General features: G+C 44.4%; 1 protein-coding gene across 5 annotated transcripts in view; it reads left to right on the forward strand.

Annotated features, from left to right (window-relative positions):
• ZFP14 (ZFP14 zinc finger protein) overlaps positions 1,617 to 15,789 on the forward strand; it is a 28,009-nt gene continuing 13,836 nt past the window's right edge. For 3 of the 5 annotated variants that reach the window (XM_013998451.2, XM_013998454.2, XM_013998455.2), the window contains exons 1-3: positions 1,617 to 1,727; positions 8,435 to 8,521; positions 14,628 to 14,754. In XM_013998451.2, the coding sequence (XP_013853905.1) occupies positions 8,513 to 8,521; positions 14,628 to 14,754 (136 nt within the window). In that variant the 5' untranslated portion in view covers positions 1,617 to 1,727; positions 8,435 to 8,512. Of the gene's footprint in view, positions 1,728 to 5,773; positions 5,817 to 5,863; positions 6,378 to 8,434; positions 8,522 to 14,627; positions 14,755 to 15,789 lie in introns of those variants that run through there. The other 2 variants (XM_013998452.2, XM_013998453.2) reach the window with 2 other exon arrangements.

Genomic DNA, 15,789 nt, shown 5'->3' on the forward strand with positions numbered 1-15,789 from the left:
TAAATGCAGTGTGTTAGCATTTACAGAAACTATCTGAAGGGTATATAAGAATTCTTTGTGCTATTGCAACTTTTCTCTGCATTTGATATTTCAAAATAAAAAAGTTTTATTAACAAAGCATGTTTGCATTCTCCCTTCTCCATTAATTGCTCTGTGATGTTGGACAGGTTTCTTCACCTCTCCATGTTCTGTGTCTGTTGCATGAGGATCAAAATAGTACTAACATGATGGAGTTATGAAGAATAATTAATACATGCAACAGTCTTAAAACGGCCTGGTAAAAAGAAAGAGCACTGTATATTTTAGCTTTTAATTTTTGCTTGAAAATTTGTCTAGATACAGAGAAATGTTTCATAAAAGAAGGGTCAATTCATCGGGAAGACACACAATCATAAATGTGCACGTACTATAATAATGGAGCTTCAAAATATATGAAGCAAAAACTGAAATTCACAATCATAGTTTTCATGTGACTCCTACTTCATATCTTCCTGTTTGCAAAATGAGAACTAAGATTAGCCTAGACATTTTCAAATACTTTCTAAAGTTTTATATTTTTAAAAAAAGTTTTATGTTCTTGAGAGAAGAAAAATTCTTCCTTCTATTAACTAATACATAAAAAATGTAAGATGGAGAAGCTGCTACAGTGTAGTCCCTGGTAGGCTTATCCGGTTTCTTAGGAATGAACCCAGGACGGGATGAATTCAATTATTACTCATCTGAGAGACTTCGGAAGACACCCTTCCTAATGTTCACTTTTCAATCGTCCTCATCAGTATGTATGTATGTATTTAACAGGGCTTGAAAATACTTTGAAGCAATACCGGGTAGAACTAAAAGGAAAATAGAAATAGACACACCTCTCTTAGTAATTACTAGGACTAGATTTTTTAAAAATCAGTAAGGATAAATAACATCTAAATGACAATACCCACTACCTTAACCTAACAGATTTTTACAGAACTATCCGTCCACAAGCTCAAGAGGGAAGGAGGGGGAAAAAAAAAAAAACCAAAACAATCCGGGAGAGAATAGGAAGGGAGGAGGGAGCGAGCACTAAGCAACCTCTGTGTGTCCAGGTTCTGCTAGGGTTTGGAGGATATTGAGACTTTTTTTCCCCCCCCAGGGCCGCACCTGCAGTTTATGGAAGTTACCAGCCTAGGGATCGAATTGAAGCTGCAGCTGCTCGCCAGCCACAGGCTGGATCCCAGCCTCGTCTGCTACCTACACCACAGCTCATGGCGATGCTGGATCCTTACTTAACCCACTAAGCGAGGTCAGGGATCGAACTCGCATCCTCATTGGTACTAGTTGGGTTCGCTTCCTAAGCCACAACGGGAACTCCGGATTTTGAGTCTTGAGGTACAACCACGTCCTGCTTGGGTATACACACCCGAGCACCTGCTATGTGCGTAGTACATATATTAGGTGCCTGCTGCACTTCTCTTAGCACTAGTAGGGGTTTCTCAAAAACAACGCTAACCCAAGTTCGAGGAGGGTGCCTCGGTCAGCCTGGGACAGCCTCGAAGGCTCTCAGGCAGCAGTCCAACCGTCTCGGAGACTCAAGGACCCTGGGGATTCTCCGCCTGAGCTGGACAACCCGCACTTGCGCATTCGGCGCAGCCAGCTGGGGCGCGGACCAGGCCCTCCCTAGCCGGGACTACATCTCCCACAGGCCTCTGCGCCTACTTTCCTTCCGCCTTCCTTGCTGGTGTCGGCTCGGAGAGGTGAGTTGCTCGCGTGCATTGAGGAAATGGGCGCGGGGGCGGCGCGGGGGCGGCGCGGCCCTGTGTGTGCAGGGCTGCAGTGACTGTGTAGTTTGTGACGCTGAGTGGACATTGGGTTCCCCGATGCATCCTCTGTCCGCCCGCTTCGGGGCCGCACAGATGCAGCGGCCCAGAATGGCTCCGAGTTAGATTTATGAACCCCACAGTGAAGGCCCCTAACAAAAAGACGCAGTCTGAAGAACAACAGCTTTCAAAGCCACAGCTTAACCAGAGCTCCCTCCCAAGGCAGCTCTAGAGAACTCGTAGACAGATACCAGCCCAGGTCTTTGTACTCTGGCCGTTCTCTCTGATACCGGGAAGGGTCAGCTTCACCCCAGGCTCCCTGTTATTTCCATCGGGTTTGGTGTGTGGTGGATGGTGGGAGAAAGTGTGGTAGTGAAACCGGACACGGTCCTGTGGGGCTCCTGGGCGCAAGAGTAGCGGGGGTGTGTCTTTAGCCTGGCCTGGCTTACCTCCAAAAAAAGGCTCAGTGCGTTGAGATTCCTGTTTCCTTACCCCAGCCTGCTGATCTTTAGGACGGAGAGAGAAAGGAGGAAATAATTGCATATATTTATATTTGTGTATGTATATGCACATATGTATATATATATGAGTTTGTTTTTTCTCTTTGTTCCATGAAATGTAATTTTTATTTTTTCTGGACATGGTGGTATTTGCTTCTCCTGATGAAAGAGTGAAAAAATCAGGTCGGACCGAAAAGAGAAAAAGCGACGCTCCCATTAATGAGATTGGAAAAGAAAAGATAAAGCCAGCTGCAGAGTTAATAGAAAACATTATTTCTGCCCAGGTCATGCAGCAGTTGTAAAATGCTCCCTGTTTGAGAGCTTAAAGTGTGCTTACCAATGATGCTACTTTTATTTTATTACTAGAGATACTCAGTTGCTAAATTACCCTCACTTCACTGATAGCACTTAATCTCCAGTTAATCCTTGCCTCTTCTGTTCTCACCTCAGAAACAGCAGTGGTTCCAGAATTGTTCCCACTTCCTCAGGTTCCTTCAGTTGGAGCTCAGCTCTTTACAGAAGAGGTTTTCTTATCCTTTTTGTTGCCGAAACTCGGCTTCTGTCCACTGGTGCTGAATAGAAACACAGAGTTTTGGGTGAAAGAGGAAAAAAGTAGCCCTTATTGCCTTGCCAGGCAGAGGAGGCCACAGCAGGCTAATGCTTTAAAGACTGTGCCCTACATTGAAAAGTACTGCAGGGAGTTTTATAGTAAAAAGAAGAAAAACAGGTTTCTGGATAAGAATCAGGGTTGAGGGCAAATATGCATTCTTCTTTCTTTGGGGGAAATCTTTATAGTCATCGAGGTTGGTGTCAGGACATCTCAGCTGACCCTGCTTATCTTCTGGGTTATTGTATCTTGATTTTTCCTGAAATAAAAATACTTGGAAAAGAGGCACGTTAATCAGTGATGAGGTCAATCTAGTTAAGTCCTAAAAAAAAAAAAAAAAAAAAAAAATGTGCTTAATAATCTTTAACTCACAGGCATTTATGCTCAGGGTGCCTCATCTTTAGCTTACAGGTAATTGTGTTTAGGGTGCAGTTAAGCCAGGGAGAAGGACAAGGAAGGGCGCTAAGCTGTTCAGTTTTAAAGTATTCATTATGTGTTATTCCTCAAGAGGGAACCAGGGTCCTGCCTGGGCGCTGTACTCTTGTTCCTTGACTGCTCCTGCTTTGTCTTTGCGTCCCCTTCCTTCCCTGGTCAGCAACTGTCTGAACCTGCCCCTTGGAACTCAGGGAACACTATGAAGGCTGAATGAGGCCCATTTCCTAAAAAACAAGAAAAGAGACACACAGAAAGGCTTTTGTGCCGGGGAGCCCCACAGGGCCCTGCTCTGTTACAATTTGCCCCATCACGTTCCAGCTGTTCCTGTGAACTTTCCTCCCTCTCTTGAGTCAGTAACTCTTAAATTTTGTTGCACTTTACAGGCTTGTTCCAGGTAGTCTAGCTGGCTAGGCTTTAACACCTGAAATACTGTCTCTGTGGCCCCGGTGCTTTGTTTTTCCTTCCTAGTGAATGATGGGGAGGATGAGGATAGAGCACCCCAGCCCCACCAAGGGTATCCTCTCCTCTCCAGTGGCTATTCACATGAATATTTGGCAGCTATTTAATTCCTCCTCTGAGTGGCTGCTTTCTCTTAATATGAATGGTCTGCAACTAAACCTCATGCAGGGAGGCTAACTACAGAGCTTTATTTATTTATCTTCTTAGGGCCGGCGTATGGAGGTTCCCAGGGCAGGGGTTGAATCGGAGCTACAGCTGTCTGCCTACGCCACAGCCACAGCAACGCCGGATCCGAGCTGCATCTTCGACTAACACTGAAGTTCACGGCAACACCAGATCCGCAACCCACTGAGTGAGGCCAAGGATCACGTGAGGCCAGAACCTGCATCCTCATCGATGCTAGTCGGGTTCGTGGACCGCCGAGCCACAATGGGAACTCCTGCAGAGTTTTATTTTAGGCTGTAATATATCGAGAAGATTATAGTTGAGTTGAAATCTTTTTTTTTTTTTTTTTTTTTTTTTTTTTTTTTTTTTTTTGTCTTTTTGCTATTTCTTTGGGCCGCTCCCGAGGCATATGGAGGTTCCCAGGCTAGGGGTCCAATCGGAGCTGTAGCCACCGGCCTACGCCAGAGCCACAGCAACGTGGGATCCGAGCCGCATCTGCAACCTACACCACAGCTCACGGCAACGCCGGATCCTCAACCCACTGAGCAAGGCCAGGGATCGAACCTGCCATCTCATGGTTCCTAGTCAGATTCGTTAACCACTGAGTCACGACAGGAACTCCCGAGTTGAAATCTTACACTAGTGACTTTGGTATTTTCCGCTGCCCTGAGGTCAACATCGAGGAAAGGAGTTCCTAGCATGGTGCAGTGGAAATGAATCTGACGAGATCCCATGAGGATGCAGGTTGGATCTCTGGCCTCGCTCAGTGGGTTGGGGATCCAGCGTTGCTGTGAGCTGTGGTATAGGTTGCAGACACGGCTCGGATCCTGTGTTGCTCTGGCTGTGTTGTAGGCTGCCAGCTACAGCTCTGATTCTACCCTTCTGGAACCTCCATATGCCACAGGTGCTGCCCTAAAAAGACAAAAAAAAAAAAAAAAAAAGAAAGATGGGGTATGGTTTTATTGGTGACAGGGTCTTGTACTTTTGAGGCTTTTATGAGTGGTAATGTTGTAGATTTTTAACAGAGGAACCTGTGTCAACAAGAGAAAAGGTTATTAGTGGAAGGGAAGGGAAGACATCAGTAGAAATTTGAGAAGTGGTTTGAAGTTTTTGACAGTATGAGTTTGTTTCAGGCCACGTATTAATGTGGTCTCATGAAAGGCGGTTTAGTATAGTGGCAATAGTATGGGTTATGGAGCTAAATAAATTATCAGGGTTCTCATCCTAAACCTGCCACTTAGAGCTCGGTGAAGTTGGGGCAGTTTATTTCATTTCTTGGTGCGACTGTTCCTTCATCTATTAAAGGAGGATAATAATAGAACCTACCTATAGTTTGCTATGAGTAGATGAATCAAGTATTTGTAGAGTCCTCAGATAATGCTTGACACATAAATCCTCAATAGATTTATTTTATTTTTTCTTTTTATGGTCATACCTGTAGCATATGGGAATTCCCAAGCCAGGGATTGAATCTGAGCTGCAGCTGTGACCTGTGCCACAGCTGCCACACCAGATCCTTAACCCTCTGCACCAGGCTGGGGATTGAAGTTGCAACTCAGCGGCGACCTGAGCTGCCACAGAGACAATGCCGGATCCTTAACCCACTGCCTCACAGTGGGAATGCCATATAGATGTATTTTTGATGCATTGGTGGGAGGAGGTGAGCTCTATGTCCTTCTATTCCACCATCTCAATTGGAGCCTCACAATTTACTGTTTTTTTTTTTTCTTGCTCCCTTATCTGAGTTATAGTTTCTGCCTTTTCATTTTGTATAGGTTTTTGGTGTGGTCTCCTTTTTGCAGAAAACAGAGTTGTAGCCTCTCTTGCTGCTGGTGTCCACCTCCCTTGTGGCTGAAGTTGGTATGGGGGGGGCTTGCTTTGGGCTTCCTGATGGGAGGGACTGGTGCCTGCCCACTGGTGGGTGGAGGTGATTTATCCCTGTGGTGGGTGGGGCTTTGTCTCTGGGTGAGATTAGAGGCGGCTGTGTTGGAGCCTCACCATTTTTACTTTAATGATGTTGCCTGCAAAGTGAGACTAATAGGACAGGAAGATCCATTAGTAGTTGGATAGACAGCTCGTCCTAAAGGATAGGTTCAGAAGCGAAATAAAACCATTTGTCAGGACGATCTGAAAGGAAGCAGCCATGAGACTGCTATCAATGCCTAAAAGACATTGTCATTCTTTTGTAGATGGTACTCTAACGTCCATGGGCAGATTAAATCATAAAGTGGGTTCATGAATTGGTAGCTGAGGGAAAACAGAAAGGCCACTCAGGGAAAACAGCAGCCGTTTTTTTTAGAGCATCCTGAGCTTTTTTTTCTTCCTCAGTTCAACAGAAGACGGAAAGGAAACTTGAACTGGGAAGGTCTTTCTCTTCTTTGGAGTGTTTGTGTATTTCACTCTCACGCTGCGTTTAATGTGGTGAGGAGTGTTGTGGGCTGTTGCTGTAAACATTTTAACTGATCCTTCTAGGCTCACATGTAATGTTTATTTGTTTGTTTGTTTGTTTCTGTCAGAATAGTTTAATGCCACACATACTGGGTTTTTTGTTTTTAGCATACTGATTTCACGAATTTCATCAAAATTAGGATATTATCACTGTTTCACTCTTTGCGTGGTGTTCAGTGGTATCGATGCACCACAGTTTATTTAATCATTTCCCAGTTTGATTCTTTTCAGCTTTTATTCATTATAAACCACATCGGTCAATCAGTTGGCATACTTCTGCAAACACCTTTTTTTTTTTTTTTTTTTTTTTTTTTGTCTTTTTAGGGCTGCACCCACAGTATGTGGAAATTCCCAGGCTAGGGGCTGAATCAGGGCTGTAGCTGCAGGCCTATTCAACAGCCACAGCAGTGTGAGATCTGAACTGCATCTTCAACCTATACCACAGCTCACGGCAATGCCAGATCCCTCACCCACTGGGTGAGGCCAGGGATTGAACCTGTTTCCTCATGGATACTAGTCAGGTTCCTTAACTGAACCATGACGGGAACTTCCTGCAAACATCTTTATGTCCATGTTCAAATAGTTCCTTTGGAACCAGAAGTGGAATTTCTGGTTCACAGGGTTACAGGGTTTAAATGCCGTTTTACACAGTTCTACATTTGTGGGGTTTTTGTGGGGTTTTTCCTTTTTGGCCGTGCCCACAGTGTGTGGAAGTTCTTGGGCCAGGGATTGAACCTGCGCCACAGCAGTGACAGGGCTGGATCCTTAAACTGCTGAGCCTCTAGGGACCTCCCACGCACAGTTCTAAATTTGGACCAACCCCATTTCCTTGTGACCTTGCTAATACAGCATATCATCAGTTTTGTACATCTCCCAATCTAGTCACTGCAAAAAGATATTTTTGGTTGCTTTAACACGTCATTAATTAGTAGTGAAATCTAGTATCTTTTGAAAGGTTGTTTCTATTTTTTTAGTGAATTTCCCTCACTCAGGTTTCTCTCACTGAAAGAGAAATCCTAGCCTTCAGAAGTTAAACACCAAGATTGAAAGATGGCATCTTAGAGAAATGTAGACTCAAAACAAAGCTCTGCCACTTCATAAGTGTGAATCTGAGCAAATGATTTGACCTCTGACCCCTCAGTAGTTTTCTGAACTATTGGAGAGGGAGGAACTTCCTTGCTGAACGATGCTGAAGAGCAATGGGTGATGTGTATAAAGCAGCTCTCAAATAACAGTTCTCAGTGAATATTTGTTGCGTTCCTGCAGGGATCATGAATCCTTTACTGAAAGAGAGCTTGTAGCAAAGGACGTCAGGGGATGAGAGGTTCTGATTGGGAACCAGAGTAGCGAGTTGCCCTGGCTGGGGAAAGGCTGATGCTACTTCACAGTGGCAGGAGCTGCCGGGCTCACTCTGTACAGTTTTCAGTCTTTGTATTCAGGAAATTCAAGCAAGATCCTGGCAGGAGGTTGGGGGGTGTCATAGGAGCCTCTGTGTGGTTGGTGTGGCCCTTTCTTAGCCCTGAGAAATGGTACCAGAAAGAAGAGGAGCTGCTCAGGAAAAGTCTGAGGAATGTAGTGTTGGGACCAGATCCACACTGCCAGATGGGAAGCTGGTCAGAACTCCTCCTGCTAGAAAATCCCTTGTGGGGCAGTGGGTTTTTAGGATCTGGTGTTGTCACTGCAGTGGCTGTGGTTGAAGCTGTGTGGCTCAGGTTTAATTCCTGGCCTAGGAACTTCCACATGCCACAGGCATGACAAAAAAAAAAAAGAAAGAAAAGAAGAAATCCTTCCACTGAAGTATCTGGGCTTCTACACGAAGGTCATCGTTGTTCAGCTGGGTTTCGTCAGGGCTGGGATTTCTTCAGCCTCCCTCCACTCTGCTCCAGTTTGGGTGTGAGGGCAGTGTGGCTCTAGTAGTGAGGAAGAGTTTAGAAGCAGGAATGGAAGAGAAAAAAAAAGCTTACACGACCATAAATCATGTTGGGAGTTCTGAGGCACATGAGTTTCATGGCTGCTGCTTCTTCTTCCAGATCTGACGTATCTGGACTCTGCATTTCTCCAACAGAGAGATCTTGAAAAGGACTGACCGGTTCTTGCAGTTGGAAACAATGGCCCACGTGAGTTGATGTTTCTTCCTCCCCTTTGCGATATTGCTGGTTTTTAGGCCTTGGATACCTATTTATTCCTTATCCTGAGACTTGCTGTTTACCAGAACTCTATCCAAGACCCTGCTTCATTTCCTCTCATTCCTGTGAGGGCTGGGAACAAACAGCCCAGCGTCCCCTCTGTGCGCCCTTCTCTTTTATCCACTAAGGTGGTCCATCTCCTTTCTACAAAATCTTCTGTCAAGGGCTGTGAGGGAGCAGAAGTGAAATGCCTTGAGAAAAATGTGGGCGTTCTCTGCAAAACGTCCCCCCATTAACATTTTTTAATAGAACAGCTTTAGATTTTAATAATTCTGAGAAAGGATATTTCTCTGAATACAGTGCTTTGGGGGCTTTTTTTTTTTTTTTTTTTTTTTTTGTCTTTTAGGGCCACGCCTGTGGCATATGAAGGTTCCCAGGCTAGGGGTCCAGTTGGAGCTGTATCTGCTGGCCTGTAGCACAGCCACAGCAATGCAGGAGGCTCCAAGCCACATCTGCAACCTACACCTCAGCTCACTGCAACGCCAGATCCTTAACCTTTTAAGTGAGGCCAGGGATTGAACCCTCATCCTCATGGGTGCTAGTCACGTTTGTAACCTGCTGAGCCACAATGGGAACTCTGAGTCTAATTTTTATATAGGAAAAGTTTACATCCCCAGTACACAATTTGACCTTTTTTTTTTTTTTTTTTTTTTTTTCAGTGTACAGCAAGTTTTATTTACACCCTCAGAGAGACCAGGCCACCCTGGGTAGGGCCTGGCAATTTGACATCCTTTAAAAGATTTTTGGGAACTATATCTAGTCATTTATGATGAAACATGATAATGTGAGAAAAAAGAATGTATACATGTGTGTGTGATTGGGTCACCTTGCTGTACAGTAGAAAATTGACAGAACACTGTAAACCAGCTATAATGGGGAAAAATAAAAATCATTAAAAAAAAATACAAGAGAACAGAAAAAAAAAATTTTTTGAAATTTGTATTGACATATAACGTACATAGAGGATAGTGCGCAAATCATAACTACAGCTGAATGAATTTTCATAAATTGAGTGTATATGTGCTATTAGCCCTCAGGTAAAAAAAAAAGTGAATATTACTAGCGCTTAGATGCCCCCCTTTCAGTTACTTTCTACCCACCCAGTCCAGATGTAACCACCATCCTGACTTCAAACACCATACATTAATTTTGCCTATTTTTAGAACTTCATGCAAGTGAGGTTGTATAGTTCAATCCAACATTTTTTTAAAAACCAGAAAACAACGTGCACAGAATTCGCTTTGGCACAATGGAATTGGTGGCATCTTGGGAGCCCTGGGGTGCAGGTTTGATCCCCGGCCAGGCAGAGCAGGTTAAGGATCTGGTGTTGCCGCAGCTACGGCTTAGGTCAAGACTGTGGCTCGGGTCTGATCCCTGGTCTGGGAACTCCGTATGCTGCAGGATAGCCAAAAAATAAAAAGAAAATGTGCAAGAAGTCTTGTTATATTCCAAATACAGTTGCTGGACCATGAGAACTCTCCGCAGATGTTTTGAAATGCATGCATATATCAATAAAGTGGACATGTATAACTCATGCTGCCAGTGATAAGGGAGGCATCAGAGCATCGTATAGATAGGAGCCCTTTCTGCCATTATGTTCTTGTTGGAAATGCATGTTCATAGTGCACGTCACATTGTAGCCCCTGTTGTTGTCATTTTGTAAAACGAGTTCTTAAAAAGTTGGAAAAGTATTGAAGCAAATTGTGGAGAAAGAAACAAAGCAAGTGAGAAAAAAATTCAGTAAGACAGTGAAAACCCTAAAGCCAAAGATATCATGTATGCACTGATCCACGTGTACTGTCGTCCTGTGCTGGGGGAAATGTTGAGAAGCTAGTTGGAGGGTTGGAGTTTGATGTGTAATGTGATATAATTCTTTGCTTTAAAATAGTGGGAAACCAAAAACCTGGTTAATAATGTAGTCTTAGACTGTCTGATTTTCAAGAATGTACTATTGATATTAAGTGAGAGATCCCTGTTTTGAACTTTTCCTGAAGATCTTATGGTTTGATGAAAGAGAATTTGGTCTTATTTGCTTATAGGAAACACTCCAATCTTCTCCACAGACCTGCGTTTTTTTGGGTTTTCTTGGCTGTGCCCACAGCCTTCAGAAGTTCTCGGGCCAGGGATCAAACCTGAGCCTCAACAGTGACAGTACCAGATCCTTAACCACTAGGCCATCAGGGAACTCCCCACAGACTTGAGTTTTTTTAAGTACATAAGTTGAGATTTAGTATTTGTCTTAGCCCCTGTACATGTTGAGATCTTATGGTCTATAAGACTTTTAGGATCTTGTGGATAGGAATGCGATTGGGATCTTGTATTGTGAGGCCTGAAATTTCATATGCTGCCCTGATACCTTTTTTTTTTTTTTTTTAGAGCCACATCTGCAGCACATGGAGGTTTCCAGGCTAGGGGTCTAATCGGAGCTGTTGCTGCTGGCCTATGCCATAGCCACAGCAACACCAGATCCAAGCCGCGTCTGCGAACTACACCACAGCTCACAACAACGCCGGATCCTTAACCCACTGAGCAAGGCCAGGGATTGAACTCTCAACCTCATGGCTCCTAGTCGGATTCGTTCCACTGCACCACAACAGGCACTCCTGCCTTGATATCTTATCAAGGCTCCCAAAACCTACCCATGAGTTCCCCCACTCTCCCCAGATATGGCCCCCATCCAGTGGAAAAGACTACCTGGCTAGCTTCCCTATCAGGCAGACTAGCTAAACCCCTCCTTGTCCTCAACCTAAGAGGTTTCACTTCCTTGCCAGCCCACAGACTCATTCAGACAAGCCAATCACAACCTCCTGCTTTGGCCTGGGAACCCCTCACCCTCTTTTACTTGGCTTGTTCACTCTATTCCTGAATGCAATCCCTGTGTGGCTCTGTGTGACATGTGGTGTCCTCTCCTGGGCTGTGAGTATATGTGACTAATAAACTGCTCTCTATCTCATCTGTCAGGTGTTGGATATTCAGGCATCTCATACTATTTAGGGAGAACGATCCCTTTCTCACCAATGGAGTGAGTAGGGGGTGACCAGAACAGGACTGCACATAGATCAAGAATTGTCTTGGAGTTCCTGTCATGGTGCAGTGGTTAACGAATCTGACTAGGAACCATGAGGTTGTGGGTTTGATCCCTGGCCTCGCTCAGTGGGTTAAGGATCCGACGTTGCCGTGACCTGTGGTATAGGTTGCAGACTCAACTTGGATAGATCAGTGGCTACAGCTCCGATTGGACCCCTAGCCTGGGAACCTCCGTATGCCGCGGGAATGGCCCTAGAAAAGGTAAAAAGACAAAAAAAAAAAAAAAAAAAATAGAATTATCTCCAGGGAGTTCCCTTCATGGCTCAGTGGTTAGTGAACCCAAGTAGCATCCATGAGGACACAGGTTTGATCCCTGGCCTTGCTCATTGGGTTAAGAATCTGGCTTTGCCATGAACTGTGGTGTAGGTCACAGACGTGGCTTGGATCCCACGTTGCTGTGGCTGTGGTGTAGGCCACTAGCTCCAGCTCTGATTGGATCCCTAGTCTGGGAACATCCAAATGCTGTGGGTGCATCCCTAAAAAGACAAAATGACAAAAAAAGAAAGGAAGGAAGGGAAAGGAAAGGAAAGAAGGAAGGAAGGAAGGGAGAGAGAGAGAGAGAGAGAGAGAGGGAGGGAGGGAGGGAGAAAGAAAAAGAATTATCTCCAGGATACCTGAGAGAAGAATGCTAGGAACAGAGTCCATTGTGTAGTTTTACGGAATGTGCTGGTTTAGAGCGGGGTTTCTCAGCCTTGGAACTATAGTTGACCTTTGAGCAACACAGGGATTAGGCACATGACACGCTGTGCAGTTGAAAATCTGGCCCTCTGTATATGCCACTCCTCAATATCCAGAATTTCTCGTTATTTTTGGTTCTACATCCGTGGATTCTGCCAACCCAGAATCACACAATACTGTGGTATTTACTATTGAAAAAAATATATGTATGACTAGTACCGGACAGTTCAAATCCAGGTTGGTCAAGTGTTAACTCTATTAATATTTTGAGCCAGAGAATCTTTTACTGTAGGGGATTGTCCTCTCCGTTGTAGAATGGCTAACATTTTATCCCTGGCCTCTACTAATTAGTGGCTTTTTTTTTTTTTTTTTTTGGTCTTTTTGTCTTTTTGGGGCTACACTTGCAGCATATGGAGGTTCCCAGGCTAGGGGTCTAACTGGAACTGTAGCTGCCAGCCTACACCATAGCTACAGCAACACCAGATCTGAGCCGCATCTGCGACCTACACCACAGCTCACAGCAATGCTGGATCCTTGACCCGCTGAGTGAGACCAGGGATTGAACCTGCATCCTCACAGTACCTAGTCGGATTTGTTTCCACTGCACCACCATGGAAACTGCAGTAGTCGCTTTTAATACACCTCCCCTTCCCCAGTTGTGCCGATGGAAATTGTCTCTGGACATGGCATCATGTCTTCTGGGAAGTAAAATCACTCCTTGTTGAAAATCGCTGGTCCAGAGTGATGTCTTTACCATTTAGTATCCTCTAACTCAGGAATAAAGGAAAGGTGTTCGGTGAGGGATGATGAATGCTAAAGGCTAAGAAAGTCTGGAGACCCTGTTGTGGCTCACCGGGTCAAGAGCCCGACATGATGTCTGTGAGGATGCAAGTTTGATCCCTGGCCTCACTCAGTGGGTTAAGGGTCTGTCATTGCCACAAAATGTAGTGTAGGTCACAGATGTGGCTCGGATCTGGTGTTGCTGAGGCTGTGGTGTAGCCCAGCAGCTGCAGCTCCCATTTGGCCCCTAGCCCCGGGAGCTTGCATATGCTGCAGGTGTACCCTAAAAAGAAAAAAAAAAAAAAAAAAAGAGGAGTTCCCGTCGTGGCGCAGTGGTTAACGAATCCAACTAGGAACGATGAGGTTGCGGGTTCCGTCCCTGCCCTTGCTCAGTGGGTTAACGATCCAGTGTTGCTGTGAGCTGTGGTGTAGGTTGCAGACGTGGCTCGGATCCCATGTTGCCGTGGCTGTGGTGTAGGCCGGCGGCTACAGCTCTGATTCGACCCTTAGCCTGGGAACCTCCATATGCCTCGGGAGCGGCCCAAGAAATGGCAAAAAGACAAAAAAAAAAAAGAAAAAACTAATCCAGATGCATGTGTAATAAATAATGTAGAATGTGAGAGTTGAGGACGATTTTTGAGATTGTATTATATTCAGACATCTGAAGGGGTGGGAGACTGAATCTAATATACTCAAAAGGTGAACTTCTCTGTTGCAAATTTTTTAAAAAATTACTAAAGAATTGCTCATAACAGGGAAAGTGCTTATTAAAAGTGATTTTTATGATGAGCTTGAGACTGTTTTCTTAGAGATTTTGTAGTACATTTGGGAGACATTTTTATCAGTTTTCTTTTTTCATGATCATTAAAGGGGAAAGAAGGTAGAAGACCTCATATTTCCGAAGAATTTGTGATGGAGACACAAATTGTAGGAGTCTTGTGTATACTGTTTCACTTCATCAAGATTTGGGGGGGGGGTATTTTATTCCTTTCTAGGTATTTGAGGGTAAAAATTTAATCTTGTTCAAAACAAGTAGCCCTCTGCTTCAGTAATACTAATTTTCATTTTTGTTTGTTTTTGATTTTTGGGGCCGCACCCACGGCATATGGAAGTTCCCAGGCCAGGGGTCAAATCAGAGCTACAGCTATCTGCCTACGCCACAGCCACAGCAATGCAGGATCCAATCTGCGTCTGCGACCTATACCGCAGCTCACGGCAGCGCCGGATCCTTAACCCAGTGAGTGAGGCCAGAGATCGAACCCCCCCCCCACCCTTGTGGTTCCTAGTCAGGTTCATTAACCACTGAGCCATGAAGGGAACTCCCGTAATACTAATTTTCTTACTGTCCCTTACGCACATCATAAGTTTTTAGCCCTACTTTATTTGCTTGCTATGTGCTCCCTCTACAATGCAATCCCTCATCTCTTCTCTTTAATGTTTAAAAAACATTTCATTTATTTTCACAAATAATGCATGATTTTTTCTCTTTCAGGGTTCAGTGACATTCAGGGATGTGGCCATAGACTTCTCCCAGGAAGAATGGGAATTCCTGGACGCAGCTCAGAGGGACTTATATAGGGATGTCATGTGGGAGAATTACAGCAACTTCATCTCACTAGGTAAGGCTTTTTATCCCAAGTTATACTGGCTTTCTCTTCTGTCAGTTTCAGGACTCCATTTTGGCAGACTAGGTACCATTTTTCTCTGTGTTCCAAAGGGAAGGCGTAAGCTTTGTTAGGTTGGCAATGGGCCTCTCTTTTTAACACTTCATCACCCTCAGGCTCAACAGGCTCCGTCCTTCAGACTTTCTTTAGGCTCTGTTATTTCCTTGTTCCTTAAAAAATTTCTAGGGGCCTAGGTTTGAATTCTGGGTTGTTTTTGAAAGGGGCACTGTCCACGAAACCAGATTTCCCAGTGTATTTGAGCTCAGAATTGATGTAGATGCTTAACCCTCCCTTCTCATCTACTTGCAAAGAGAACACCTAGACGCAAGGATTCTGCATCTCTTTAAAAAATCAGAGGACCCTGTAGAACTTATATAGTATGAAATGAATCCACAAAGTTCATTTCAAACTCAGGTAAATGTGGGAGCACCCATTGTGTCTCAGCGGTAACAGACCCAACTAGGACCCATGAGGGTGTGGGTTCCATCCTTGACTTCACTCGTTGGGTTAAAGGATTTATTGCCGTGAGCTTCGGTGTAGGTCATAGATGCGCCTCAGATCTGGCATTGCTGCGGCTGTGTCATAGGCCAGCAGCTACAGCTCCAGTTCAACCCCTAGCCTGGGAACTTTGATATACTGCAGGTGCAGCCTTAAAAAAATAAGCAAAATAAATAAGTGAATAAAACTCAAGTAAGTGCATTCTGTTTCCAATAATAGACATAGTTCTACTTGCTTTATGGTTAAAAGTTAAAATCTAAGAACTTTTCATTTAACATTGAGTGAATATCCTAGTAAGGTTCTGAGCATTACACATTATTAATTAATGCTCACAACAGTTCTAGGAGAAATAGGCGGTTTTTATCCTTATTTCAGATAAGAAAACTTAGGCACAAGAGAGTAATAATTTGCTGAGATAACACAAGAGCCCAGGCAGTCTGGATCCATATACTGTGTTCACAACCATTGCACAGGACTGCCTCTCAACAGAAC

This window comes from Sus scrofa, chromosome 6, assembly GCF_000003025.6.
Source record: "Sus scrofa isolate TJ Tabasco breed Duroc chromosome 6, Sscrofa11.1, whole genome shotgun sequence".
Classification (NCBI taxonomy): Eukaryota; Metazoa; Chordata; class Mammalia; order Artiodactyla; family Suidae; genus Sus; species Sus scrofa.